We start from the raw sequence: 27805 nt of genomic DNA, 5'->3' as shown, positions 1-27805 counted from the left end.
TCAAAATCTTAGTCCGATGAATTTTTCTCCTAAGATAGAGACCTAGTCTGACGAACCTTCTCCTAGGATCGAAATCTTAGTCCGATGAATCTTTCTCCTAAGATGCTAAAAAAAACATTTTAAAAAAAAAGAGTCATTTTCCTAAATCCAGGCGCCCACCTGTATAACGAGAGGAATACATTCAGTCTTTACTTTTCAGGTGTTGAAATTGGGAGCCCGCCCAAAGAACAGAGGCATACATTCCAGTCTTTAAATTTCTTGCCAGGCACCCACCTGTATAACGAGAGGAATACATTTCAGTCTTTTTCATTACAAGTGTTGAAATTGGGAGCCCGCCCATAGAACAGAGGCATACATTCCAGTCTTTAAATTTCTTGCCAGGCGCCCACCTGTATAACGAGAGGAATACATTTCAGTCTTTACTTTCAAGTGTTGAAATTGGGAGCCCGCCCATAATAACAGAGGAATACATTTCAGTCCTTACATTTCAAGCATTGAAGTTAGGCGCCCACCTGTATAACAAGGGAATACATCCTAATCTAGTGTTTAGTTCACTCTCAGCACTGCATCAGTAGTATCAGTGGGCTACGATTTTGCTAACGACTCACAAACCTCCCCAGGGCAAACTGGGTTAGGAAATTTTGTTTGTTTTGTTTGTTTTGATTGTCAGGGACCCGCCTGTAGAACGGAGTTTGTGGTAAAAGCAGAAGGACTACAACAAAAATCCCCAGCACTCAATCCAAGATAGAAGCAACAAGAAGCTCGCCCCAAGAATGCGAGTCAACAGTCTGAGAGGGTCAACAAAAGCTAGTCACAAAAGAAAAAGAAAAAAAGAAAAAGAAAAAGAAAAAAATGAATGAATCCGAAGCACGGAAGTGGAGAACGGATGTGATCTGCTCAAGAACTAGCGCCTACAACTAGCAAGTATCAAGGTTCAAATCCAAAGTCTGTATGAAGCACCATTCAAGACTCAAGACCAAGTTTCAGAAGACTTGAAGATAGGAATCCTTGTAACTAGTAGCTGATAGGCTTAGTTAGTCTTTTTCAGTTTTCATTTTTGTTGTAATGACAGGACCGCGGACCGGAACCTCAACGGAACGGCACCTCGATCGGCTCTTCACCTCGGTACCCTCTACCATCTCTCCCATTCCCGAACTACACGTGGCCTGATTCCTGTATAACCAAGGATATGTAGGCAGCTCAGATACCAGGGCTCGGTCACATTCCCTCCCTTTCCTTAAGTGTAGTCCGTCCAAGTAATGGTCGGGTCAAAAACACGTCTAGTCGTTCTTTGTCGGAAAACTCTTCGTGTTTCCAGTCAAAGAGGGGCAGCTGTAAGCACGTGATTTTTGACCCTCCCCGAGAATTTTCATATTTTTAGCGTGAATATGTGAAATTGGGTCTAGTATAGCTATTTTAACTATTTTTACTTTATTTCGTTGCAAAAAGAAAAATTACAAAAAATATATATATAATTTTAGTTTATGTATTTCTCATAAACTTGAAAAATACAAAAAAAATTGTACTTTGTTTTGGTACTTTATATAAATTCGAAAATTACAAAAAATATATATATATAATTCTATTAATGTTTTGTAGTCGTTTTAATACAAAAAATATTATTTTATATTTTGTCTTTATTAAAAAACGAAAATTACAAAAAAATAGTTTTATTAATATTTTATAGTCATTTTAACTTTGAAAAAAATACAAAAATATTACTTCATATTTTATCTTAATATTTACGAAAATTACAAAAAAATAGTTTTATTAATATTTTATAGCTATTTTAAATCCTTAAAAATATTTAAAAAGATATAGTTTTGTTAAATACTAGTCTTATTTTTGGTAGTTATTTTGCTTACATAGGACTAGTTAAGCAATGTTTTCTATTTCTCGGCTCCGGGTAAAAGAATAATATTCGGGTTCAAACTACCCGGTTTTTAGGCCTAATTTTCGGACCTAGCCCATAATAAACCGTGTCCAGGACACGTGGGGAACCCCACCACGCGTGGGGGACATATGCCTTGAAATCCACCACGCGTGGGGCTCATTTTTATGGGCATTGTGTTACAAAACACGGACAAAGGCCAAAGGAACAGAGGAGGACTTTAGATTTTTTTTGGAAAAAGACTGTTCACGCTTCTTCTTCTTAAAGAAGAAGAAGCAGAAACCCTAAAGATCGGCAAAAACCACCCAACACCACCCGACCACTCCCCCGGCGCTAAACCACCACCAAACAGACCCCAAAACCACCGTCAACCTCCCCGCATCCAAACCCAACACCAGTCCAACTCCATCACCCTACTATCCAAACGAACGCCGGAAAACAAATGAGCTCCACCTCCGTCAACCGCCATACCATCACCTTCCCCCAGCACCACGACCAACAGCGTCTCGCCTGCGTCGTCCAAACTACCAGCCCGACGAGTAGCGGCAACGTCGCCACCTTCACTGCCTCCTCGCCACTGTCCTCACCTTCCCGGCGTAACCCACCAAACCAGTCGTGACACTCACCTTACGTCCGAACGACATCGCCATCTTCCTCCGTGAACCCACCATGGCTGTCTTCACCAGCTCCCTCCATTGAAACCAGCTCCACACGCATCTCGTTCACCACCCAAACCGTCTCGACCTTAACCCAAAACCACCAGTCCGTCATAACCACCACCCAAACGATCACCCTACTGTCCGAACGACCCCTTTGCTTCATATCCACGTACCAACTGCTGCGTCAAAAAATATACAGCAGCCACCAACATTCTTGGGCGTTGACAGTTTTGGGGTCCAAGCTTTCCATCGAGGTCGTCTTTGGTTTGTCGAGGTGTTAGTCCGAGGTTTCGTCGCTGTTCCGCGTCCAGTGAGGTCTGGTTTGAATTCCGTCGGGGTCGTGTTTGTCGTCCTGAGTTGGCCGAGGTTCAAAGGTTAGTAAACCTCGATGTATTAGATAAAGGAACTTTACATTAAATGTTCGAAGATGCAATATATAAATTGATATGATGATTTTTTGCTTATGTTTCACCGTATGCATTTTAGTTCATTTTTGTGTTATGTTATTATTGTTTACTTGATATCATTTGATTTAGTTGTATTAGTAGTCCTAAGACACAGTTTGACGTTGATTCGCTCGTCCCTTCGTTGTCTCAGTTTATTTGAACAAAATTAGTATTAGTACATGTTGTTACTACGCCCGGAACACTCATTCGCCTAACTTCTTTTATTAAATCTTGACAAGCTATGGGATTGTAGTGGTAAAGAAGCCGTAAGGTTTAGTATTGTTAAAGGCGTAAAAATGGCATCCGTTAAAAATATAAAAAATAAAAAAAAAAAACGGGACAAGCTTCGCCAAAAAATAAAAAAAAATGTACAGATTGTGGAGCCCTCATAAAAATATACGCATTAAATACTTAGATTCCAGGACGGGCCGTTTAGTAAATTTCACGGCCTTACCCCAAAATAATAATGCGCTAGTTACTTTAGGCGTGCCTTTAATAATGTTATCTCCCTAAACTCGGGTGCACATTTATGTGACCCAAATCCAAATCTCAACGGAGTCGAAATATGTCTCTAGTCACGGGCACATTGATTGTGACGTGGCCCGGGACGCATTTCCACGTCGTTGCAAATTCCTTCAAAAAAATAAGAATGAGATGAGCCTCGCCGAATAAAAATACAAATTGTGGGGCCCTCAGTAAATACTTGTTTTAAATTACTTAGAATTCAGGAGGGCCGTTTAGCGAATTTCACGGCCTTCCCAAAATAATAACGCGATAGTATCTTTAGGCGCGTGTTTAATAATTTACTTTCTTAAACTCGGGTGTGCATTTCATGCGACCCAAATCCAAATCCTAAAACATCAAATAAAATATGTTTCGGATTGTGGGTGTATTTCATGTGACACAGTCCAAAGATATGTTTTAAGCGATGTTCACATTCCTAAAAAAAATAATGATAATAAAGCGGTAAAAGATAAAATTTGCACATGGTTCATAATTGTATTTAAAATCAGATAAATAAGCCGAATATAACAGTTGAGCGACCGTGTTAGAACCACGGAACTCGGGAATGCCTAACACCTTCTCCCGGGTTAACAGAATTCCTTATCCGGATTTCTGGTACGCAGACTGTAATATAGAGTCATTCTTTTCCTCGATTCGGGATTAAATTTGGTGACTTGGGACACCCTAAATCTCCCAAGTGGCGACTCTGAAATAAATAAACAAATCCCGTTTCGATTGTCCTTTAATTGGAAAAAACTCCCCCTGCGCCCCCCCGGGCGCGGAAAAAGGAGGTGTGACAACTGTCACTTATAATCAGGCTCTCGACCTCACTCAGTCACCACTCTCCAATCTCACACACGGGCTCACAATGCCATGAAAACTAGCCCGGAACAATGATATGATGTGCCAATAAATAACAACTGAGACTGAGACTTAATATAAAATGCATGAATAAGACTAAGTATAGAATATCAATGAAACTAGTGAGATGACAGCAAGAAACAACCACTAGGGGTCCCAACAGTATCAGTGTAAAGCCATAACATGATATCTTACATGATTTACAACTCATTTACTTAATCACAAGATGGAAACACGGATATCAGCAAGAAAAAGTTACTAAACGGTGCCATGGAATGAACCAGGCCAAGATTCTCACGGTGCACGCCTACACGCCCGTCACTTGGCATGTGCGTCACCTCAATACTAATCACATAACATATAGTTCGGGGTTTCGAACCCTCATAACCAAGTTTGGAAGCGTTACTTACCTCAATCAAGCCAAAATCCCATTCCGCGATGACTTTGCCTCTCGAACTAGCCTCTAAACATCTCGAATATAGCCAAAATAAATACAATGCAATCAATATAGGCCAAGAAACCAATTCCATAAGAAAAGTTACTTAATTGGACACAAATCCCAAAATCCACTCAAACCCGGCCTCGGGCCCACATCTCAGAATCAGACAAAAGTTACAAAATTAGAAAGCCCATTCACTCACGAGTCCATACATATAAAATTTATCAAAATCCAACTCCATTTGGTCCCTCAAATCCTCAAATCAAACCCTCCAAAATTTCAAGCTCTAACCCCTCATTTTCATCCCTAATTTTCACTAATTAATTGATAAAATAACGGGAAAACACCATTAGATAGGAGTAATAGAGCTCAAGCAACTTACCTCACTAAAAACCCCTTGAATCTCCCTTCAAAATCACTCTAAAAGCTCTAAAAACCGACTTGAAAATGGTGGAAATGAACCAAAATTCACGAAGTGTGCTATTTATACTTTCTGCCCAGGTCTTCCGTACCTGCGGCCATATATATGGACATTCTCCTTTCTTCCGCATCTGTGCCCCAGGTCTCGCACCTGCGGGCTCGCAGATGCGACCAATCCTTCGCCCCTGCGGCTCCAGGCTACCTCAGCCTTGGCCACATCTGCAGCTCTTTCTCCGCTTCTGCGGGCTCGCACCTGCGGTTCCCACTCTGCAGGTGCAGTTATGATAGCTGAGTTCAACTTCAACAATCCTCCAATTACAAACTTGTTCAGTCAATCACCCGAAATCAACCCGAGGCCCTCAGAACCTCTACCAAACATACCAACTAGTCATATAACCCCATACAAACTTAGTCGAGCCTTCGAATCACTCAAACAATATCAAAACACCAAATTACCCTCGGATTCAAGCCTAAGAACTTCTAAACTTTCAAATTTCACAAACGACGCCAAAACCTACCAAATCATGTCCGAATGACCCCAAATTTTGCACACAAGTCATAAATGACATCACGAATCTACTCCAACTTCCGGAATTCCATTCCGACCCCGATATCAAAAATTTCACTTCCGGCCAAAATCACTAAAATTTCAACTTTTGCCAGTTCATGCCTAATCCTAACACGGACCTCCAAATCACATTCCGGACGCGCTCCTAAGTCCAAAATCACCTAACAGAGCTAATGGAACCATCAAAATTTAAATCCGAGATCGTTTACACATAACTCAACATCCAGTCAACTTTTCCAACTTAAGCCTTCATAAAAGAGACTAAGTGTCTCATTTACTCCAAAACCACCCCGGACCCGAACCAACTAACCCGGTAATTCAAAATACAACTAAAGAACAAAAAAAAACAAGAAATGGAGGGAACGTGGCTATAACTCTCGAAACAACCGGCTGGGACGTTACAGAAATTTAGGGAAAGAATCCCCTCCAGTGAAATTCTGTCCAGTAATGTTCAATAACATTGCTGATTTTTGTCATGTGTCCACCCACGTTTTCTATGGTTGAGATTCAACTTTGTAATATACAATTTAAAATGGTAAGACAACTATGAGGAAAATTATGAGAAAAGGATAATGCTAACATCGAACGTTTCTATTGTAACGTGCCTTTTTTTGTTAATGAGTCTAGAGTTTTAAACCCCCCTCCCCCACCCAAAAAGAAAAGTTCTATAGCATTTTACACTCCAGAATTATTTCGTGTCTTTGGAAAAAGGAATTTGACAAATTACATAGTAAAATGTATTAATAATACCTTGTTTGGTATACTTTTTGAACTTATGCATTAGTTATGTAAGTATTAGTTCCCTATTTGATATTATCCTATGCATAAATAATGCATAGGAAAATCACAATAACAATGCAATAAATTTTAATGCATGCCTTAGCTTAGTTAAAGACAAAATTACCCTTCAAAATTTATGCTTGATTAAAATATGTTATTATATTAATGCAAGTTTGATGTAAAGTTTGATACTAAAATTGCCCCCGCTATTCATATCCATACTCTGCTAATTTCTTCATTGTAAATTTATAAATTTGTACTCTACTACTACGTACTGGAATGCACTTGTAATCAATTCATTTTCCTTTTATTTTTTTAATTCAAATTTTCTTTGCCTAATAATTCAAGAAAGTGAGAAATAAAATTATATCCCTAGTAGATAAATAAATACTTAGCATATTTTCTTTTTTATAAATAAATATCTCAGTTCTATACTACAAATCAAATATTTTTTTAAACCATTTTTTATATAAAAACATTCCTCAACATATCTTTTATAAGGATAAAGAGATGGATTGGTTATGAGGATTTTTTTGTAAATAAACAATTCTTTTAGAAATTGTGCAATGCTTTAATACATCAAACTAAATAATGGATAAGAAATATATCAGTATAACTAATCACAATATTACAAATATCAGCATTACTAATACATCTTATTCAGCATTATTCTTATGCACCCTACAAAACGACCCCTTAAAAAACTAGCATATCAAAATAAATTTTCATTTTGAAATATTTGTACTCTTTGACTGCATAAAAGATTTACCTGTCGTACATAAATACTTTTTTATACGTTAATAGATATGTACATTAAAATGTAAAAATAAGCACTTCATTAATATTAAACATGGTTGCCATGGCCAAAAGAATAAAAAATTTGTACATGTGCGAAATGATTAAAACAAACAAATACTCTTCCCGTTTCAAAAAAATTATCTTAATTTAACTTGACATAAAGTTTAATATAGAAGGATAGATTTTTTAGATATGTAATCTTAAATAAGCCATAACATTTGTGTGAGTGAAAAACTTTTTATATTTATCATCTGAAACTTGTCATAACATTTGCGTGATTATATATGCTTCTTATTAAGAAAATATTGAATGATGTCAATCTTTTTTAAACAGACTAATAAAGAAAAGAAAAATTTCATATAAGAACAACTGAGCTCTCTACTTTTCAATTTGATAGCCCATATTTCAATTTACAACTAACTAGCCCAAAAATAATAAGCTAATACTCAACATTCAACTCCAATAGGTTCTTGAAATTACTATTTAATTTTTAAAAAAGATTGCTCATGCTTTTAAGTTAACTTTTGAATCAGTAACTGTGACTCAAATATTAGTTAGACAAACCAAATCCACTTAGGTAGTGAAAATTAGATTTTTAACAAGCTTAAATATGTGGTTTGAATTCTAAATTTGATTTCGTGAGAATTTTGGAGTGGGTATTATTTAAACTTGTTAGAAATAGTATAAAGAGGTTATATATAAAATTTGAAGTCATCTAATGGAGATTTGGACTAGTTTTGAACAAGAATTGCAACTGAAAATCGTGGAAGAAGTTCATCTACAGATGTTTGTATAAAGGTGTATAAAAGTGTATAAGATGTATTTATACACTCATATACACTATTATACAAGATTATACAAAATTATAAAAAAAATGACTTCATCTTCTTCCTTTGCGTCTTTTCTGAAATTTAACTCAAATCTTGCTCAAATCTACTCCAAATCACTTCAAATTTAAATGTTGAACTCCTTTTTATATTTGCAATCAATTGGAACAACACCCAATCCAAACAACTAACAAACTCAAAAAATCATATTTTTGAAAGCAAAGCTTTAAATGTCCTTCAATGGTGGACTTCTACTTTTCAATTTTCTTACATTGCAACCAGGTGACATAGGGGGAGAAGCAGAAAATACACGGCCCGTTGAAGCATATGTAGAAGATGTGAGAAGAAGAGAGAGTGAAAGCAATGGCAGTGAGAATACATATTTAACTCCATAACTTTTAGAAGCAATGGTTGTAAGAACACAGATTTTGAATTTGCAGTGCTTTCAAAATATATACAATATGGGCTAGGTAGGATAAAACTTAAAAACATGGGTTATTTTTGTTATGGTGTAGAGTCATGTGTATTTTATTGTAATTCTTTTATAAAAAAATAGTACCAATCTTTTTGAAACGGAGGGAGTAATAGAGATATAATTACGTGGAAAAAAAATACTCCTATATGTTTTGACAAAATATTAATACATCCGGGCCCCACATGTTGCATTTAATTTGCAGCTTTAAAACTTCAAAGTGATAAAAGATGGCAGGTACGTTACGAAGAAATGTCCGCCGCTAGCACCTTTTGTTCATTATTTGTGCTCGTAGTTGTCTTACCATTTTAAATTGTATATTACAAGAATCTCAACCATAAAAAAGTAAGCGACACATGGCAAGAATCCACAATATTATTGAACATTACTGGACAGAATTTCACTGGAAGGGATCCTTTCCCAGAAATTTAAACTTATTTGATGATCTCTCCCAAACGGCATTTCTTAATACTCTAGAATCTGAAGCAGAGCCTTCCAAGCTAGCAAGCACGTATTGAAAATTCATATCAAAATCTACTACGACAAGGATATTTTGAGAAGGAACTCCTTTACGATTTTTATATCTTGGTTGATCTTCCATAGAAACAAACGCAGAAATATGAGTTCCATCGATAGCGCCAATGCAATCCTTCAAAAATTTACAATAGTTTTAAGATATTGCAAAAATAATTAATAATATTTGTTAATAAGTGTAGAATGTAATACTAAATACTGACCTACAACCAAGGATAAAAAAGTGGAGACGATATCTCTTGCGGGACACCTTTTCATGCTTGCTTGACATAATATTTTCTTAGTTGTAGACAAGCTTTCAAACACTTATTAAAATAACGGCTAATGGTTTTCAAACTTTTATCAAACACCTTTTCATGCTTGCTTGACATAGTATTTTCTTAGTCGTAGACAAGCTTTCAAACACTTATTAAAATAACGGCTAATGGTTTCTCCTTAATCTTGAAAACAATTTTGTACGACTCTATTCCTTTCATTATGAGCTAATGTAAATACAAATATGGCCAATTGTTCCTTAACTATGACTTTTTTTGAATCAGTTAATAGACTTATTGTTTTCATCTCATCTGCAAGATGTAAGAAACATCCGACATTCATACGTAGTAGGTCATAACATTCACGGGAATGTCCTTCAATCAAATCTTTAATAAACTTTGCTCCAGTTAAAATTGACCGGTGCACTCTTTCTTTTGGTCCAATACCTAAATCCTTTCCAATAATGCTAACTAAAAGCACACATTTCGCAAGAAACATCATGAATTGGTCTTTATTTGGCATCTTATATGACATGAAAAAAATTAAAATTTGCAACTATAATAGCATAAGAGAAAACATACTGTTTTCAAAAACAAATAATACATGCTTAGGTCCATGGAGCTCATTGTAGCAATTAATGAAAAAGAACAAAATAGGAAGAAGTTATATAAAGCATTGATGGTCCATTGATGGATTAAAATCCATGATTTTCATATAATATATAAAGCATAAGCAAAAGTAGAAGGTGCTCATGTCTGCGGCTAACAGTTAACATAATCCAAAAGAAAATAAGATACTAACTTATAGCTTCATCTGAACAACAAAAACACAACACTAACGACATCAATCATATAATCCAAGTTTATGCATGACCCATTCTTTCTAAGCAGAGGAGCCATAGCAACAAAGAATTCAACATTTCTCTCATTTGTAAGGAGATCAATAACTTGTATATTCATGCATCGTCCAATTCTAGTTCCATTATCAAAGACATTAATTTCTCCGCAAAAGTATTCGTTGGTTCATGTTGTAGCCTTATTTGCTCTTCGCCTATGGCCATCCATCTATCAATAAATTTAGCCAAACTAATTCCAATAGAATTCCTAATTCATTTTTGGACGAGATGCCAAAGTTTGTTCCTCAGCTAAATGTCCTTTTCTCCCCTCTCTTATACTGACTAATTGATTAAGTTATTTTAGTACTCGTAAAGCTTATGTTTTGATCAAGATATATATGGTCAATAGACTGTGCATCTTTAGAAGCAGGTGTAATAATTTTTTCGCCAGTTATCTCCTCATCAGAAAATTCATTTTGAAAATCCGTCGTATCATTAATTTCACATCCATTCCTACCATCAGCGACAGTGTCTCTAAAAATCAAAGTCAAAGTATTATAGTTTGGCAATTTATTCGTCCTATATTAAGCATCTTTTGGTGAGCCTATAATATAACCAATATTCTAATTAGAGAAACAAATAACTTATATTCAAACTTTAGCTATAAAAGAAAAAAAGAATTGTATGACTTACTGCAAGGTACTGCTCCCGAACATCATCTTCGACATCAACTTTTCGAGTTTCTTTATTGCATCCAAATCCACTATGTTGCACCATTCTATTCATAGTAGCATAAGTTTTCTTCAAGGTTCTCATCCTATTTTTCATTTTCGTCTTATCTAATGTGTCCCCATATAACTTATTCATTTCTCTTTCTAAACCATCTCATCCCTCGATTGTTAAAGCTCCTTGTTGCGTTCTTCCTAACTTAACTTGTTCAGCGGTAAAATAAAAAGTTTGTCTTGAACTTCACTCCATTTGGTGTATGGTTTTCTAACCTTAGATGTTTGGTTAGTTGATATCCTACATAAATAAAATTATACGATTCTGCAATATGTTCATGAGATTCATAGATGCTTAATCAAGTCAGACAAGAGGTAAAGGATATACGTGACAGAAAATGAACAAAGCATAGTGATTCATCTATAATTGCATAAAAAGTTTATCATTGATTATCCAGGAGCGCTGACAAGCAACTCACTTTAAAGTAAATATTCTAATATATTAAGGTTCTCCAATTCTATTTTAATGGCATAGGTCATGGAAAACTTAATGGCATAAATTAGGGAAAATACAAAGATTTCTACACACAAATAGTACAACCTTTTTTACATATCCATTTTTTCTCTTTTCAATATAATACACTATCACAATATGAAAACTGAATATGATAAGAAATGGTATTTGTATGCATTAGTTGTGAAGTAGAATGATATGTCCAAATTTAAAATTATTCTTCTATCCAAATTTCACCCTTCTAAAATTGAAAGGTAAAAATTTCAACACTATACCTCAAGGCAACGTGAAGTTAAGGAAATAAAATAGTTCAACAGGAATCAAGTAGTTAGTGGCGGAGCCACATGCACCCAAGGGGTGTCAACCGATACCCCTTCATCGGAAAATTATACTGTGTAGCTGGATAAAATATATATATATATATATATATATATATATACACACACACACATAATTGAATTGACACCTCTTGGCTTCTTGGTGAGTTTATTCCTTTATATTTTGATTCCCCTTAATGAAAATCCTGGCTTCGCCACTAACATCAACTATCTATAAAATTTGAAATACGAAAGGGAAAAAAAAAAAGAAGTTACCTGGAGCAGAGACAATGCTAGAACTGAAGAAGTGAAGTAGAAACGTTTTGGTTTTTCTATCATCTTTGTTTCCTATGAATGAATAATATACTATTGAAATAGGGGAAAAAAAGAACTGAAAAGGTTAGTCTTGTAATTACATCATGTAATTATTCCCAATTCTTTACTCCCTTTCCTTCCCGTGAGAATTGAAGAGTGTAATTACTCTCTCTCAATTACACCCAATTCCTCACCAACCAAGTATTTATTTGGTCAAACAAACATGTCAAAATGTGTAATTATACCTAATTACATTCAATTCCAATTTACATATGACTTTCCAAACATGCTCTTAATTGAAAATCACGATTCCGGACATTATTGGCAAATAATGAATTTTTTTGGTAATTAAAATTATTATTAATCACCAAGGATAATAGTATAAAGCATAGCATAACATCTCCCAGCTAGTTGTTCTCTACAAGGAGTACCCAAGAACCTAATATTATCTGTTCTTCATATCCTTATACAAGCGGTATCTAAATAAGCACAAAAAACACTATGACTACCTTACTTTTTTCTTTTTTAAAAACATAAATTCTGTATCAGACCCCTTACTTTTTTCTTTTTTAAAAACATAGATTCTGTGTCAGACCCCTCACTTTCCTATCTGCCTTGAAGTAGCACATGCTCACAATCTCTCTTGCCAAGGCTTCATATTCTCTACTTGCGCCCTCAAATATTCGACTATTTCTTTGTCTCCATAGCACATGTATATATTCAACATACATCATTTTAAGTAGCATTGTTGAAGCTATCTTTCTCTTTGAGTGTTGAATGGTAAAATGAAAATACCGTATCCTAGTGTTGGGAACAGTGGAGTGGAATTGAGCCCATTGAGATATCCTGGTCCATAATCTATTGGCATATGCACATTCTGCAAATAAGTGTTCCTTTGTTTACTTATCAGACTGGCACAATACACATGTCTATTCATATGGAGACCCCATCTCTTCAGCCTATCTTTTGTTAGCAGCCTTCCATGGTTCGGTAGCCACATAGTAAATATGACTTTAGGTCTAGCATTGTTCTGAAACATTAAGCATCTCCAATCCATCTTAGGGTATATTGGTATTAATTGTAAGTATATGTACTTAATCATACTCTTTTGTTCATCCAGTGGTCTGTGAAGTTGGTTGATGATCTATTTAGCTTCAAGGATCTTCCTGATCATCCAGCTTGCACTCTGAGGGATGCTCATATCATCAATCATTTGCATTTTAACATAATAAGCATGAATCCACAACTTATCTTGCTTATGAGTTAGATCACAGTAGGACTTGGCAATAACAGCACTATTCCACACCCGCAGATTAGTAAGGTTGAGTCCCCTTACAGATTTAGGGAGACATACTTTTTTCCAAGCAAGCAGTGATTTTTTGGTAATCATATTTCCACCAGACCATAGGTACATTCTACAGTAGGCCTCAATTAATTTGACAACCTTAACTGGTAGTGTAAACAACTGCGCCCAATAAAATTGTATTCCAAACAACATTGTTTGTACCAACTGAGCTCTGCCAGCATAGGATAATTTTTTTGCTATCCAGGATGTTATTTTTGCTATCATTTTAGTAATGAGGGGCTGACACTGAAGAATGGATAGCTTTTTAGTGTTTAGTGGAACCCCTAAGCATTTAAAAGGCAATTGCCCCTCAGTGTAACCAAGAGCTTGGATGACAACTGCCTTTTGCATAAGATCCATACCCCCATAATAAACTGCACTCTTTGACAAATTAGCATGTAGCCCTGAGGCAAATGAGAATGTCCAGAAACAATGATGGAGCCTCTGCACTGATTCTAAAAAATAATGAATTTTAGTGGCTTTATGATTGATTTTTTGAATTAAAATGTTTGAAACGTATCCTAAATTCCTAATTAGCATTGAAATCTGAGATAATCTCCGGATCAAATTTTTCTTCCTAGATAATATCCAAATATATTTAGATCTAATCTCATCAGCAAATTGTAGCAATTTTTCTTCCCAACAAAGTCATTGAGTTTTTAAATGTGAATGGAGGAAACACACGCCCCGCCCCGCCCCGCCCGACACCAGATTATGTAAAAAAAGTTTTCAACCCGCTCCACTTGCATCTTCATAAGACCAAACCTGCCCCCCTTCCATAAGAAAAAATTAGCACCGCTCTATTGCCATCCCTAGAGACGAGTAAGTGCAAAATCAATTCTTTGAATTCAAAACAAACGCCAAATCTCGCATCAAAGCCAGTCAAAGCATATGGCAAAAACTTATTCATGTTTAGTTTTGCATTTATTTAATTAACATATGGTACTTAAACTTAATTTATCACTCAATCATGAAAAATAGTGTGATTTGAAGCATTGGGTATTACATCAACTGCACGCAACCCTTATGAACAAATATTATTAAAATGTGTGATTATCTCATTTAACAATTAATTGTTAGAAAGTACATAGTTTTATTTACCGAATTATATATTCAATGTGCCTCCTTATATTCAAGCCTGATTACACGTGAAAATATAAAATAATAATGCATGGCAGTGACACTGGAACCTAATAACTTGTTTGGATTGTTGTTACTCATATATTGTATTATATCGTATTGTTACTTTAAATATAATATTTATTTTTTTATTGTTATTTAAACATTATTATATCATATTGTTAAATCGTTCATTATGTAATGACGAAAGTTAACATTTATATAACGACCGAATAGGTGTTGTTATGTCGTTACCTTATTTTTCTCTCTCATTTTGTCTTTTCTTAGTACTAAATAATTTTATTTTATTCTTATATTTTTATATAATAATTTTATTCGTACCGTTTATTTTTATATTATTAGTGCGTAATATCATGAAACGACAATAAATAATACAATTTATTCAAAAATTATATTCAAAATAATTTGTTTGGTTGGAAAAAAGTTATTCCGGGATTAGTTATTCTATATTTTTATGAGGATAAAGAAATATTACAATACCGGAATAACTAATCTCAGGATTAATTATACCACAATTTTGTGACAACGGATAAGTTTTTCTTAATTATTATGCCTCCTACCAAACTAGCCCTAATAGTGTATTCAGCCAACAGCTATTTCTCCGTCTCGCCTTATCTATTGCTTCTTTCTTGTAACTCTATTTCTCTCTATTTCTACTTGCAGTATCCCTAAACCTAAACCTACACCTACACCTAAGCGCCGGATCTATCATTAACAAGCGTTCGCTGCTTCAGGTTCATTCTTCTTTCTCTCTATCGTCTTTCTACGCAATTAATTTTGGGTTTATTATTTACTTGTTAATTAATGACCTGTACTATATGTTCTCTGCTAAAGCTCTTTACCATCATTTTCAATTTCATTTGGCAGTTACATCTTTGTATGTTTCTAGTTTTTTTTTTTTTTTTTTTAATTTACCAGTACTGAATGAAATGGGTGAATAAAAGTTGAATTGATATAGAGGATTCATAGTTGGGCGATTAAAGCTTAGTTCATTGATTGATTTAGGTTTCATTGGTGATTGTAGCTGGAGAGATTCTTAAACTCGGATTTTTTGGTCATGTTGGGACATGAATATTGACTTGCATACATTTCGGAATTATTGTTTACTTTTTCTAGGACAGTGGTGTCCAGGCTAGCTTGCACGAATATGGACTATTTCAATGGGTAATTGTTACCTCCCAATAACAGAAGTTTAGGCAGATGAGAAGAAATTACCTAGTAATTATTTGTCCCCTTTGGGATTTGAAACTTAGACTTCATGGTTTGCCTCCCACTTCATTGACCAGTAGGCCACACCCTTGGATAAGGCAAATATTTTCCCTACAGTTTCTTCATCTATTCCTAATAGATCTACAGTTTTGTGGGTTTCTAATGATTTGTCTTGCATAGTGTTTTCCTGTCCAAAATTTTCTGGAGAAAGAAGTGGTGAAATATCTAAGGGATGTTGTAAATTGGGAGGAAGCTGAATGGGGATACAACTGCTTCGTTGTTACTTTTGAACAGGTAGAAAGTACTAATGGTTAATGAGAAGCTGAGAGAATTTTGTGTTCTAATGCGTGGATCATTGCTCTCTGGCTGCGAAGCATTGGTGGTGGAGATGAGCTATTTTACGATTCTGCTTATGGATTCCAATTAACTTTTTGGCGAATGAATTGAAGATATCTGAATATATTGAAGCTCTTTATCCCTTCCTCCCCCAACAAAAAAAGATAAAATAATAAAAGAGGACTTTTGAAGCTAAAGGTGAAGGCTGAAGTTGAATCTGGAATCTTGTTTAACATTTCCGGCCTGGCATACACATAAGGCAAAGAATTTTTTTTCTTTTGTTCTTCATTTTCTGAGGAAGGAGCGTTGAATGAAATTGCAGAGTATATTTAATTCTTTAGGCCAATGGGTTATGGTGTTGATCCTAACTTGTTTAGGATTGAGCCGTAGTTGTTGTTGGCCAGTGGGTTATGATGATCTAAGTTGCGCGGACTCTTCGATTTTGATGCCGTCCCCGTCCCGATACGAGACCGGGACGGGAGCGGGAGCGGGATACGTCCCGTATACGGTTAACTGACTTCAGACACTTTGACTGGAGTCCATCGACAAATTTGGGAGAAAAATTGAGATTTTGATTTCTCAAAAATAAAAAATAAAACAGATTTAGGAGAATGAAAGAATAATGTCCATCTTGGAGAGTGAAAGATTGAATTCTACAATATTCATGCAAGTTTTTCACAGAATATCTCTCAAAATTTACAATATTTTTATAGCTCTATTATTTTTAGCCGAATCCCCGCACCCGTATCCATATCCGGATCCGCACCCCCGAATCTTAAAATTTAGATTTTGTTGACTCCGATACTCGGATCCGTCTCGTATCAGATACCCGCACCCGAGTCCGAGCAACTTAGATGATGATCATATACCCTGTGGGTGCGATTCATGTGAAGATATTGATAGACTAGAGTAAGGAGGAATTGTGATACGAATATTGAAGATGATAAGATTGGGAAAGGATGTAAATGGGGATGGATTGGGAAGTTATCGGTTAGCTGCATGATGAAAATGATTATTACTTGTAGCTGGGAACATGACTTGAATCTGTACCATGAAGCTTCCTCCTGAATTCAGAAAAGTCCCTTTTAAAGTTAAAAGTATATGTATTTACTCAGTAATATTGAACATTTTCCTGCGGTCCAACAAATTCATATTTTGCCTAAGAGTTTTGTGTTCGTTTTATTTTATTATTGTTTCAGTAAACTTGAAATGCAGAACTTTGTAGTTTGTGTGTTATTTTTTCAGGTACGTCTAAATTTTTAACTTCTATATTTGGGAAGCGAATTATTTACTACCAGTCACACTCTGATAATTAACCATTAGAAATTGAATGGGACTATCAGATTGAAGATAGAGAGAGTAACTTTTTTCTTCGGCAAGAAAAGGAAAAAGTAGTGAGAAATATATAATTTGGCACTTATCCGAAGCAGAAAGGGTCATGTGCTGACCTGGCATCTTTAACTTGTCAAAACAGAAACAAACAAAAAGAAATAGAAAGGGAACTCTTCAACCGATATATGATTGATGTAATGGATCCATTCTCTACTGGGTTTGTTGTTGTTGTAATGGATCCATTCTATACCTCATTTAAAAAGAAAAAAGAATAAAGAAGAAAAAAAGCAATGGGTTCACTCAGATAGCCTTTCAAGCTAAGAGAAGATATAGTTGCGGAGAGCTTTGTTATTAAAGAATGTACGCAGTGGTAGTAGCAGATATCCAAGGGTAGGAATCTGGTGCCTTACACTATCTCCATTCTGTATGCGCTTGTGCTTATGTTAGGTCAAGGTGTTGTCTGATGTCTCTTTGAAGTGAGAGGGCTAGGGTGTATGGAAAGTTTTATAAACTGTGGCAACCTTTGTTTAGCATCATTAGAAGAAACGTGGGTGAGAATGTTGCTGGTGCGGATAGTTGATTTATGAGTTGTTATATGTTAAGAGGTGGATCCACAAACTTCTGTGATGTCTCTATGGTAAATCGTGCTGAATTTCTTGATACTTGCTTTTAGTAGTGGTTTCATTTCCTTTCTATTAGTAGCTCTCCATGAATGGTCTCAGCTTAACTCGGGCTGACATCCTTTGAATTTAATGATACCTGGTGAGCAAGGCAAACACTATCAGGTGCTAATCTCCAAAAATAGAGGGCATAGACTAGCAGATTAAAACTAGTACCCCGTTTCAATTTTACGTGTCTTGCTTTCCTTTTTAATCTGTTTAAATCACCTTTCTATATTTAACGATCTTAATTTCAGCATTCCCATTTTACCCTCAATGATGCTCCCTTATAGGAATGGCATGGGAAGTTTAAGGCCACAAGATTCAAGGGTATTTTTGGCATGTTATACACACCATTAGTTTAAGACCACAAGATTCAAAAGTTTTTACATTCTTAAACTTGTACCCAGTCGAACTAAGACACATAAAATGAGACGGAGAGAGTAGTACCTGAAGCGTTGGGGTTAGGGTTGATGGAAAATAAAGGAATTTCAGGAGCTATTCATTGAGACTGGGTTTTGGCTGGACACCGAAGTTTTTAGTTATTATTACCAATGTGAAGGGCCCATATATGGCAAATATGCTTCTGTTTTAATTTTTGTGAGACCATGTTGTTGCTTGTCTATTGCAGCTGGACCAGAAGGAAAATGGCATTTGATTTATAAAAGAAAAGGAAGGATAATGGTATTTTATTGAGAAAATAAAAAATTTAGTTTCACAACTCTAATTTCCATGACATATTATTGATTTTAACTTGTTTATACTCCAAAAGTACTTGCTGTTTCTGGTAAAAGGTTTTGCTTCTATCAACACTTATTTGAGCTTTCTGTCAGCAAAGGAAACCATCTCCATATGTCTTTGAAGTTGGGAATCAGTTGTCAGCTGTTGTATGACAAGTAGTAGTTAATGATTATGTGGTGGTGCTGGCATGTGTTTGTCACAAGAGATATGCTCTATATTTAGGAGGATGTAGCTGGGGATGATGTTTCCTGAATCAACAAGCTTTTGATGCTTGTATATTGAATAATATCTCTGTAGTGGTGTTGGAATTTGGTATTTAAAATGAAAGGAGTACAGTTAAGGTTTATTTGGACTGATGTGGTCTTGGATGTGTGGTTGTGGTGGACAGGGAGGAGGCAGCAGCTGGGTGGTGGAGTGGTGATATTTTAGCAGGTCGTTAATTGGTGGTTCTGTTTGTGTTGGTTTTGAATATGAGATCGGGCAGCAGAAGCCGAAGCAGGAGCAGGAGCAGAAGCAGGAGCAGGAGCAGGAGCCCAGTGGATCGCAAAATCCGTACACAACGGTTCTCCAACCGTGATGCACCATATAGACGGGAGTCACGTCGGGGTTTCAGGTTCTCTGGTTTTAATCATTTGTATGTTTAGCTATTCTCATTCTAGCACCTGTTGGTGGGAGCAAAGAGATCTGGGTCTGTTCGAGTTGGATGGAGGCTAATTATTATATGGGTGTTTTGATATGCATGTTTGGAGTGTTGAACTGAATTTATACTTATGTTCAAGATATTTCCCTGCGGTGTGTAATGCTGTTCTGTAATTATTAGAGTAATAATTAGACTACGCTTTGACGTGGCTGTTTGGAAACTGATTTGGCAGTCCAATGTTAGACTTCCATAAGACCCAAATGCTCAAGTGTGAAATTGGGATGATCAGTATCCCTGCTGATTAGTGCCTTTTATGTTAAATACCGGAACTTATTAAGCTCAAATGTTTTATACCTTGAACTGTTACATTTTCTGATAAGTTGATATGGATTTTGTTCAATAATGAGGTTTCTCATTTTTTTTAAAAATTGTTCTTTGTTATAGCACTATTTTGCTTCTTTTTTTTTGCTAGTGAAGTTATGGATCTTATGTAGCCAGAGTCTAATCAAATCTAGCCTATCTATTTTGACCTCATACCTCACATTTCATTTGCATACATTCCTCAATGAGTTCAAAAGGAATGTGGAAACAAAAAGAATTATTTTAATACACAAATTTCTTGGAGTATGCTATTTTACCCGCTCTTTAACTCTCTCTAAGATCCGGAGTGTACAATTTTTGGCTCTTTGGTGAAAAGATTTCTTCTTTTTCTCATGGTTTCTGTTATTACTTGTTTATGTTTTAAGCAGTGAGAGTGGTCTCTGCAAGAACTGCAAACGCCCCGGCCATTTTGCTCGGGAGTGCCCTAATGTTGCCATATGTCACAACTGTGGTCTCCCAGGGTAAGTATTACAATATTCTGTGTTAAATAACTACTTGTTTCCCGTCCAACGTGAAAGCATAAGCATTACTATTGTATTTACTTAGTGTATTCTGGAGAAACAGTTGTGCAACAGATTAAAGTTGAATCACAGAAGTTGCTAATGGCGCTGTTATATTGTCATTCTTTATTGCTTGCATGTTCCATTTATTTGCATCACTTTCTTCCAGTATACAACACACAGAACTTAATATTTGATATAGGTACCAAGGGGCAAGATACCCTGATATCTCTTAAGTGCAGCACACTGAATAGTTTTTAGCTTACAGGTAACTAAGGGGGATATCCTGAAACCTAGTACACAGAATCGAACATGCTTTGTTGAAAACTGAACACACTCACATCGCAAGGAAGCAACATATTGAAATGAAATACTAATAATATGTAATTATTAGTACTTAGATTGTAAAAGTACCCAAACAATCAAACAATCAAATTTAGCAAGTATATTAGAACTGCCAGTACATAGTAGTTGCTTAAACAGGATCGCTAATATAACGTTAAACAGTAAACAAATACAAGGTAGTTTACTTGGTAACTGGCAATGTCCAGACTCGAGCTTGAGTGTTGTCTTAAAGGGAAGTGTATGTGCAACATGCTGCTGGTGTTTACAAGTTGCTTGATAAAATGACTTCCTTCTTTGGCTTTCCTAATACATGTATTACTTATTCTTTCATGTATCTTTTGTTGAGAAGGTGTAGTTGTTCTATTCTATCAGTGCTTTCACACACGCTTGTGCCCGAAAATTGGGGTCATTAATGTTGGTAAAACAAGTTATATTTGTTACTCCTTTAATTTTGACTTTGCCTCCAAAACTTAAACAGGCATATTGCCTCCGAGTGTACCACAAAATCTCTTTGTTGGAATTGCCGAGAGCCAGGCCACATGGCTGGAGATTGTCCAAATGAAGGAATCTGCCACACTTGTGGAAAGGCAGGACATCGTGCTAGAGACTGCGCGGCTCCTCCCCTGCCTCCTGGTGACCTGAAGCTGTGCAATAACTGCTTCAAGCAAGGCCATATTGCAGTCGACTGCACCAATGACAAGGCATGCAAAAATTGTAGGAAGACTGGTCACCTGGCACGTGATTGTCAAAATGATCCTGTGTGCAACCTATGTAATATATCTGGTCATATGGCGAGAGATTGCCCCAAAGCTGGTGCTCTTGAAGAGAGGGGTGGTGGAGCTCGTCCTTTTGGTGGGGGAGGAGGATATAGGGACATTGTATGTCGTAACTGCCAGCAAGTGGGCCACATGAGTCGAGATTGCATGCCATTGATGATCTGTCACAACTGTGGGGGAAGAGGACACCTAGCTTATGAGTGCCCCTCCGGAAGGTTTATGGACCACCCCTCGGGAAGGTTTATGGACCGCCCTCCGGGAAGGTTTATGGACCATCCCCCTGGAAGGTTTATGGACCGTTTTCCTAGGAGGTACTGACTGATAAAAGACCTGCCATATCAATAGGGTGACTATTGATGATATCTTGTTCTTCTTCCCTCTTCGAATTGGGATTGACATTTACTTTAGAATATCGGAATTTTGGAACTACTTATTTTGATTTGTGTCTTTATATCTTTTGAATGGATATGATGAAACTATTATTTAGAACATGGATTGATGTAAACTATAGCGAGGCGCATTTTTATTTGGTGATTCTGCTAGCCAATGCAAGGATGAGGGCAACGAACATATTGGTTTTTCTTGGTATCTGTGCTGTTAACTGTGCTGTTAACTACATCATTCTTGTCGAACTCACAAACCCTTAATTGGAACTAGTTATTTTGATTTGTGTCTTTATATCTTTTGAATGGATATGATGAAACTATTATTTAGAACATGGATTGATGTAAACTATAGCGAGGCGCATTTTTATTTGGTGATTCTGCTAGCCAATGCAAGGATGAGGGCAACGAACATATTGGTTTTTCTTGGTATCTGTGCTGTTAACTACATCATTCTTGTCGAACTCACAAACCCTTAATTGGAACTAGTTATTTTGATTTGTGTCTTTATATCTTTTGAATGGATATGATGAAACTATTATTTAGAACATGGATTGATGTAAACTATAGCGAGGCGCATTTTTATTTGGTGATTCTGCTAGCCAATGCAAGGATGAGGGCAACGAACATATTGGTTTTTCTTGGTATCTGTGCTGTTAACTACATCATTCTTGTCGAACTCACAAACCCTTAATTGGAACTAGTTATTTTGATTTGTGTCTTTATATCTTTTGAATGGATATGATGAAACTATTATTTAGAACATGGATTGATGTAAACTATAGCGAGGCGCATTTTTATTTGGTGATTCTGCTAGCCAATGCAAGGATGAGGGCAACGAACATATTGGTTTTTCTTGGTATCTGTGCTGTTAACTGCATCATTCTTGTCGAACTCACAAACCCTTAATTGGATCAGCCCTCAAGTGAGATCTGGGGAGTATATTGTGTACGCGGATCTTACCCCTACCTTGAGAACGTAGAGGGGCTATTTTCTATAGATCCTTGCCTCAAGAAAAGACAAACTGCTGAAACAAAGCCATAACCATTAATTACAGGAGATGGATTGCTAATCATAGCCTCACGTTTGGGCACGGTGTTGCTTTGTGCAAACCAACTTAATTGTACTCTAGTATATCATGATTGTACTGTCGCTTTCAATTCTCAAATAACTCCAAGAAACCAAGAAATATTTTTCAGTTTTAATGACTTGAAAAGTCCATATGATAACATAGTGGAGATTCTTTTGCAAGGTGGAAATAATTCCATATATTTTAACCACTTGTACTACACCAAAAAGAAAAATCATGTCTACATGGCAAGTGTACATTGTTCAGAGCATGACAACCTCAAATGAGATATCTTCATTATGGTTTTCTCATTGCAGTCTTAGCACAGTTATAAATTTGGAACTGCTTGAGAACTTTGTTTGTGGCAAGGAGAGACTAGAGGAGAAAGCTGAGATAAGGTACTCTTACTTTGAGGAAAAAGAAAAAGATCAAGAAAATGGCCTCAGCATCTCTGCTAAAATCATCTCCAGTTCTTGACAAATCTGAGTTCGTTAAGGGACAAACTCTTCGCCAATCTTCCGTCTCAGTAATCCGTTGCCACCCTACAACCGCCCCTTGTCTCACTGTCCGCGCTGCTTCTTCCTATGCTGATGAGCTCGTTAAGACCGCTGTAAGTTTCATTCGTCTATTAATAATGAGTTTAACTTTTGTACAGTGATAGTGTAAAATGTATGCACATTAACATGTTATATAACCTACAATATTGTGTAGCCACCGACAGGGGAGGATTCACCTTGCGACCTACGGGTTCATGTGAATCCAGTAGCTTTTGTCCAAACAATGTATATGTGTTCGCAAACTTCACTAAATATCTATATATTTGAATGTGAACTCAGTTGCTATTGAAAATTTACTCGAGGTCATTGCAGAAACTCATAAACATTAAATCATGGATCCACCTGTAGTCACCAAAAGTAATCCAAATTTGATGACCTCAAAGATGAAGTAAATAACGTGTTATAACTAGTAAAAAAGAATATATTGATAGTATAGAAATGGGTTTCACTATCTGTATATAGGTTAAATCCATTACTCCCTCCAACCCAATATATGTGGCACCATTCGGACGAGCGTCAAAGGAGTTTTTTATTTGACAGCAATATTCTCATATGCCTTTTAAACATTTTGAATAGTTAATTACTGTGACTTATAATACTTTTTACGTAGTTTTTTATTATGTAAATTTTATTTCAAAAACTTAAAGATTCTATGTTCAATTCACTGTCAAAATTAAGAAGTTTGGCTCTCGAAATCCGAAGTCCGAACAATACCCCAAAAATTGAGACAGATGGAGTAATAATTGGCCGTCGTTAATGCTTCATCGGTAAATTTAGCAGATCGTTTTATGCACTTTTTAGTTTTTAAAAAAGTTTATAAGTCGAGCAAGAGGCAAATGAAAGACCAATGTAATAATGAAGTGTTTATGGTAACTGTGCAGAAAACAATTGCATCACCAGGGCGTGGAATATTGGCGATGGACGAGTCCAATGCCACTTGCGGAAAGCGTTTGGCTTCCATTGGATTAGAGAACACTGAGGCTAACCGCCAAGCTTATAGAACTTTGCTTATAACAGCTCCAGGTCTTGGACAGTACGTCTCTGGTGCCATTCTTTTCGAGGAGACTCTCTACCAATCCACGACTGATGGACGCAAAATGGTTGATGTCCTTGTTGAACAAAATATTGTTCCTGGTATCAAAGTTGACAAGGTATATTTGAAATGCAACACTTTTGGGAATTATATATTTAATGTAAGTCGTTGTAGAATCACTACAATGAAAAAGTAGTCGATGCAAAGGATACTTTGCACCCGATGATTTAAGATTCTGAGTCCGCCTTTGGTTGGAGGCCAGACGAATAAAATAACATGGTGTTCAACTATGTTTTGAAATTTGGTTCAAACTACATGCGTTATAAAGCAAGAGCGAAGAAGAGTTAATCGGGCTGATATAAGTTGAGCTTGAAAATGTTGTTTTTAATGATCAAAAGAAATCAAATTACGTTCCTGATCATCTTATGACTTGATTAAAACAGGGTTTAGTGCCGCTTGCTGGTTCAAATGATGAGTCATGGTGTCAAGGTCTAGACGGCCTTGCCTCTCGTACTGCTGCATACTACCAACAAGGAGCTCGCTTTGCCAAATGGTAAATTTTAGGAAATCTGAGTTACTTCAGTAAAAAGGGCAACTCGGTGCACTATAATGATATATACTTGATGTTTTTGGTATTTCAGGCGTACAGTCGTGAGCATTCCCAACGGACCATCTGCATTGGCAGTGAAGGAAGCAGCGTGGGGTTTGGCTCGCTATGCTGCTATTGCTCAGGACAGTGGTTTGGTCCCAATTGTGGAGCCGGAAATATTGTTGGATGGTGAACATGGCATTGAAAGGACTTTTGAGGTTGCACAGCAGGTTTGGGCCGAGGTCTTCTTTTACCTCGCTGAGAACAATGTCATGTTTGAAGGTATTCTCCTCAAGCCGAGTATGGTCACTCCTGGTGCTGAATGCAAAGACAGGGCAACTCCTGAGCAAGTTGCTGATTATACTCTCAAGCTTCTCCGCCGAAGAATTCCCCCTGCTGTCCCTGGAATCATGGCAAGTTTCCTTCTCAATTTTATAGTTTCACTAATTTTCAATTCTGAAGGAGAGTCGTGGCGTAACTGGTAAAGTTGCTACCATGTGACAAGGAGGTCACTAGTTCGAGCCGTGGAAACAGCCTCTTGCAGAAATGCAGGGTAAGGCTGCGTACGATAGACCTTTGTGGTCCATCCCTTCCTCGGATCCTGCACATAGCAAAAACTTAATGCAACGGGCTACTCTTTTTTTAAAACTAATTCTCAGTTCTATATATATGAGTTGCTAAAGACATAAAGCTATATAGATTTTGTAGTTGTTAATACAATAATACTTATAACAGGAAAAGAAAAGCTTGTCGATTGCCAGAAGACTTTCTGAATATACTGGGATATATGCATTGAGTTTAACTTATATACACTGACGGTAGTAGAACTTTATGCTATTAGTGTAATTTAATCTGTTATAGCAAGTTATCTGCCTTATTTTAAGGTAACTAGTTCCACTTATTGTGATCAGTTACATATAGTTATATTGTAAGTAGATGACTTAGATAGCAACAAAATATTTCGCACAGTCAGTGTATAGAAGTTAAACTCGTAAAAGTTACCAAAAAGGCAAAAAACATATAAAAATTACATTAAGAACCATTGAAACCTATGCTTTGGGATGTCTAATTAAGCTACAACAAAAACAAAAAAAAAAAAAAAAAAAAAACCCGAGTGTAATTCCACAAGTGAGGTCTGGCGAGGATAGTGTGTACGCAAACCTTAACTCTACCTTTAAGATGGCGGAGAGTTTCGAGAAATTCTTGGTGACTATCACTAGAAAGTTTCAACTTATTGTTAGTGCATACTGTAAAGGCTGTAACTAGAGGGAAAAATGAGTAAACTTTTGAGGTGACAAGCAACACAAATTTTTAACAAAGGTTATTGCTAATTAGTTCAATGTTTGTTGGCATTTGAACAGTTCTTATCTGGTGGACAATCAGAAGTTGAGGCTACATACAACTTGAATGCCATGAACCAAGCTCCAAACCCGTGGCACGTATCTTTCTCATACGCGAGGGCTCTTCAAAACACTTGCTTGAAGACATGGGGCGGACTTCCTGAGAACGTAAAGGCTGCTCAGGACGCGTTGCTGGTCAGGGCTAAGGCCAATTCTCTCGCTCAACTTGGCAAATACACTGGCGAGGGAGAATCAGACGAAGCTAAACAAGGAATGTTCGTTAAGGGATACGTTTACTAAGGGCATGAAAGTCTTGAACATGAAGAAGTGAAGAAAAACAAATAAGTTGGATGAGTATAGTGTAGCAAGTGGAATGCAAAATTGTAATCAGTATTAGCTATGGAGAAGAGTATTTTTGAGATGATTGATTATTTGTACAATTTAACCACTTTACTATTTGCTTGCTGATTGAAACTACTAGCAGTAGTATTTTATCAATGAATCATACACTACTGGTGGAACTGTTTCCTACAATGTTTGAGCTTGAATTAGTTTTCTAGTTTTCAGTTGTGTTGTACTAAGATAACCTTGGTTGTTTAATTTCTAACTAATAATAACTTTGATATGCATTTCATATGACTTTAGGTTACACTATACCTTATGGAGAGTCAAAAGCCTTCTTCATTGACTACAAAGCTTGAACAAGAGTCATTTCAGGGACTACCCATCATTTACTTTTAGAAAAAAAGAGGAATTATATTCCGGGCAAGGACTTATGTATACCTGTTGTTTACGTCAAACCAAGCAGATACAAATAAATTGTTTCCTTATATTGCGTTTAATAAAAGGACCGTCTGAGATGATAAAAAGTAATAATCCGCTCATAGGTACGTCATAAACCAGAAAAAACAATTAAACCTAAAGCGACAATTAACTCATCTAATACCATGCCTTTGTAGTGCTCCTTCTATCTCAATTTATGTGTTATTCCCTTTTTAGTTTGTTATAACAAAAATTATACCTTTCTATATATCGAATAATTTAACTTTTAACATCCTTAATGAAATAATACACAAATATCTATAGCTTGTTTCAACCACAAGTTTTAAATTTTTTTTTTAACTCACATAAATTGTGACGAGAGGAGTAATTCTAATTTGAATAAAGCAAGGGAAGTTTGGTGCACAAAGTATCCTGCATTCACACAACATTCGTAGAAGTGCAGCACACCAAGAATATAATTCAGGCAATCTACATTGATGCAAGTATGAAT

General features: G+C 36.2%; 2 protein-coding genes across 5 annotated transcripts; both read left to right on the top strand.

The window, feature by feature from the left end:
• Positions 1-15215: 15215 nt before the first annotated feature.
• On the top strand, positions 15216-22140 carry LOC107791436 (uncharacterized). Of its 4 annotated transcripts, none has more exons than XM_075254344.1 (4): positions 15216-15376; positions 19308-19532; positions 20309-20401; positions 21264-22140. In XM_075254344.1, exons 2-4 carry the CDS (start codon positions 19390-19392, stop codon positions 21877-21879), a joined length of 852 nt encoding a protein of 283 aa, XP_075110445.1. In that variant the 5' UTR covers positions 15216-15376; positions 19308-19389; the 3' UTR covers positions 21880-22140. The 4 variants fall into 4 exon arrangements, with proteins under 4 accessions (XP_075110445.1, XP_075110443.1, XP_075110444.1 ...); XM_075254342.1 differs by having other exon boundaries at positions 20306-20401; XM_075254343.1 differs by having other exon boundaries at positions 15222-15376; positions 19012-19532; positions 20306-20401.
• Positions 22141-23244: 1104 nt separating this feature from the next.
• LOC107791431 (fructose-bisphosphate aldolase 1, chloroplastic-like) lies at positions 23245-27066 on the top strand. The gene is made up of 5 exons (XM_016613494.2): positions 23245-23623; positions 24452-24721; positions 25047-25156; positions 25245-25605; positions 26554-27066. Exons 1-5 carry the CDS (start codon positions 23450-23452, stop codon positions 26830-26832), a joined length of 1194 nt encoding a protein of 397 aa, XP_016468980.1. The 5' UTR covers positions 23245-23449; the 3' UTR covers positions 26833-27066.
• Positions 27067-27805: the final 739 nt, after the last annotated feature.

Source organism: Nicotiana tabacum, chromosome 5 (genome assembly GCF_000715075.1).
Source record: "Nicotiana tabacum cultivar K326 chromosome 5, ASM71507v2, whole genome shotgun sequence".
Classification (NCBI taxonomy): domain Eukaryota; kingdom Viridiplantae; phylum Streptophyta; class Magnoliopsida; order Solanales; family Solanaceae; genus Nicotiana; species Nicotiana tabacum.
This window is presented reverse-complemented; position numbering and strand designations above follow the sequence as displayed.

Coding starts and splice junctions, on each gene's coding strand:
- LOC107791431 (XM_016613494.2), top strand. CDS start 23,450: ATGGCCTCAGCATCTCTGCTAAAATCATCTCCAGTTCTTGACAAATCT. Junction 23,624..24,451: donor ATGAGCTCGTTAAGACCGCT/GTAAGTTTCATT, acceptor GTAACTGTGCAG/AAAACAATTGCATCACCAGG. Junction 25,157..25,244: donor GGAGCTCGCTTTGCCAAATG/GTAAATTTTAGG, acceptor TTGGTATTTCAG/GCGTACAGTCGTGAGCATTC.
- LOC107791436 (XM_075254342.1), top strand. CDS start 19,390: ATGAGATCGGGCAGCAGAAGCCGAAGCAGGAGCAGGAGCAGAAGCAGG. Junction 19,533..20,305: donor GAGTCACGTCGGGGTTTCAG/GTTCTCTGGTTT, acceptor TTATGTTTTAAG/CAGTGAGAGTGGTCTCTGCA. Junction 20,402..21,263: donor CACAACTGTGGTCTCCCAGG/GTAAGTATTACA, acceptor AAACTTAAACAG/GCATATTGCCTCCGAGTGTA.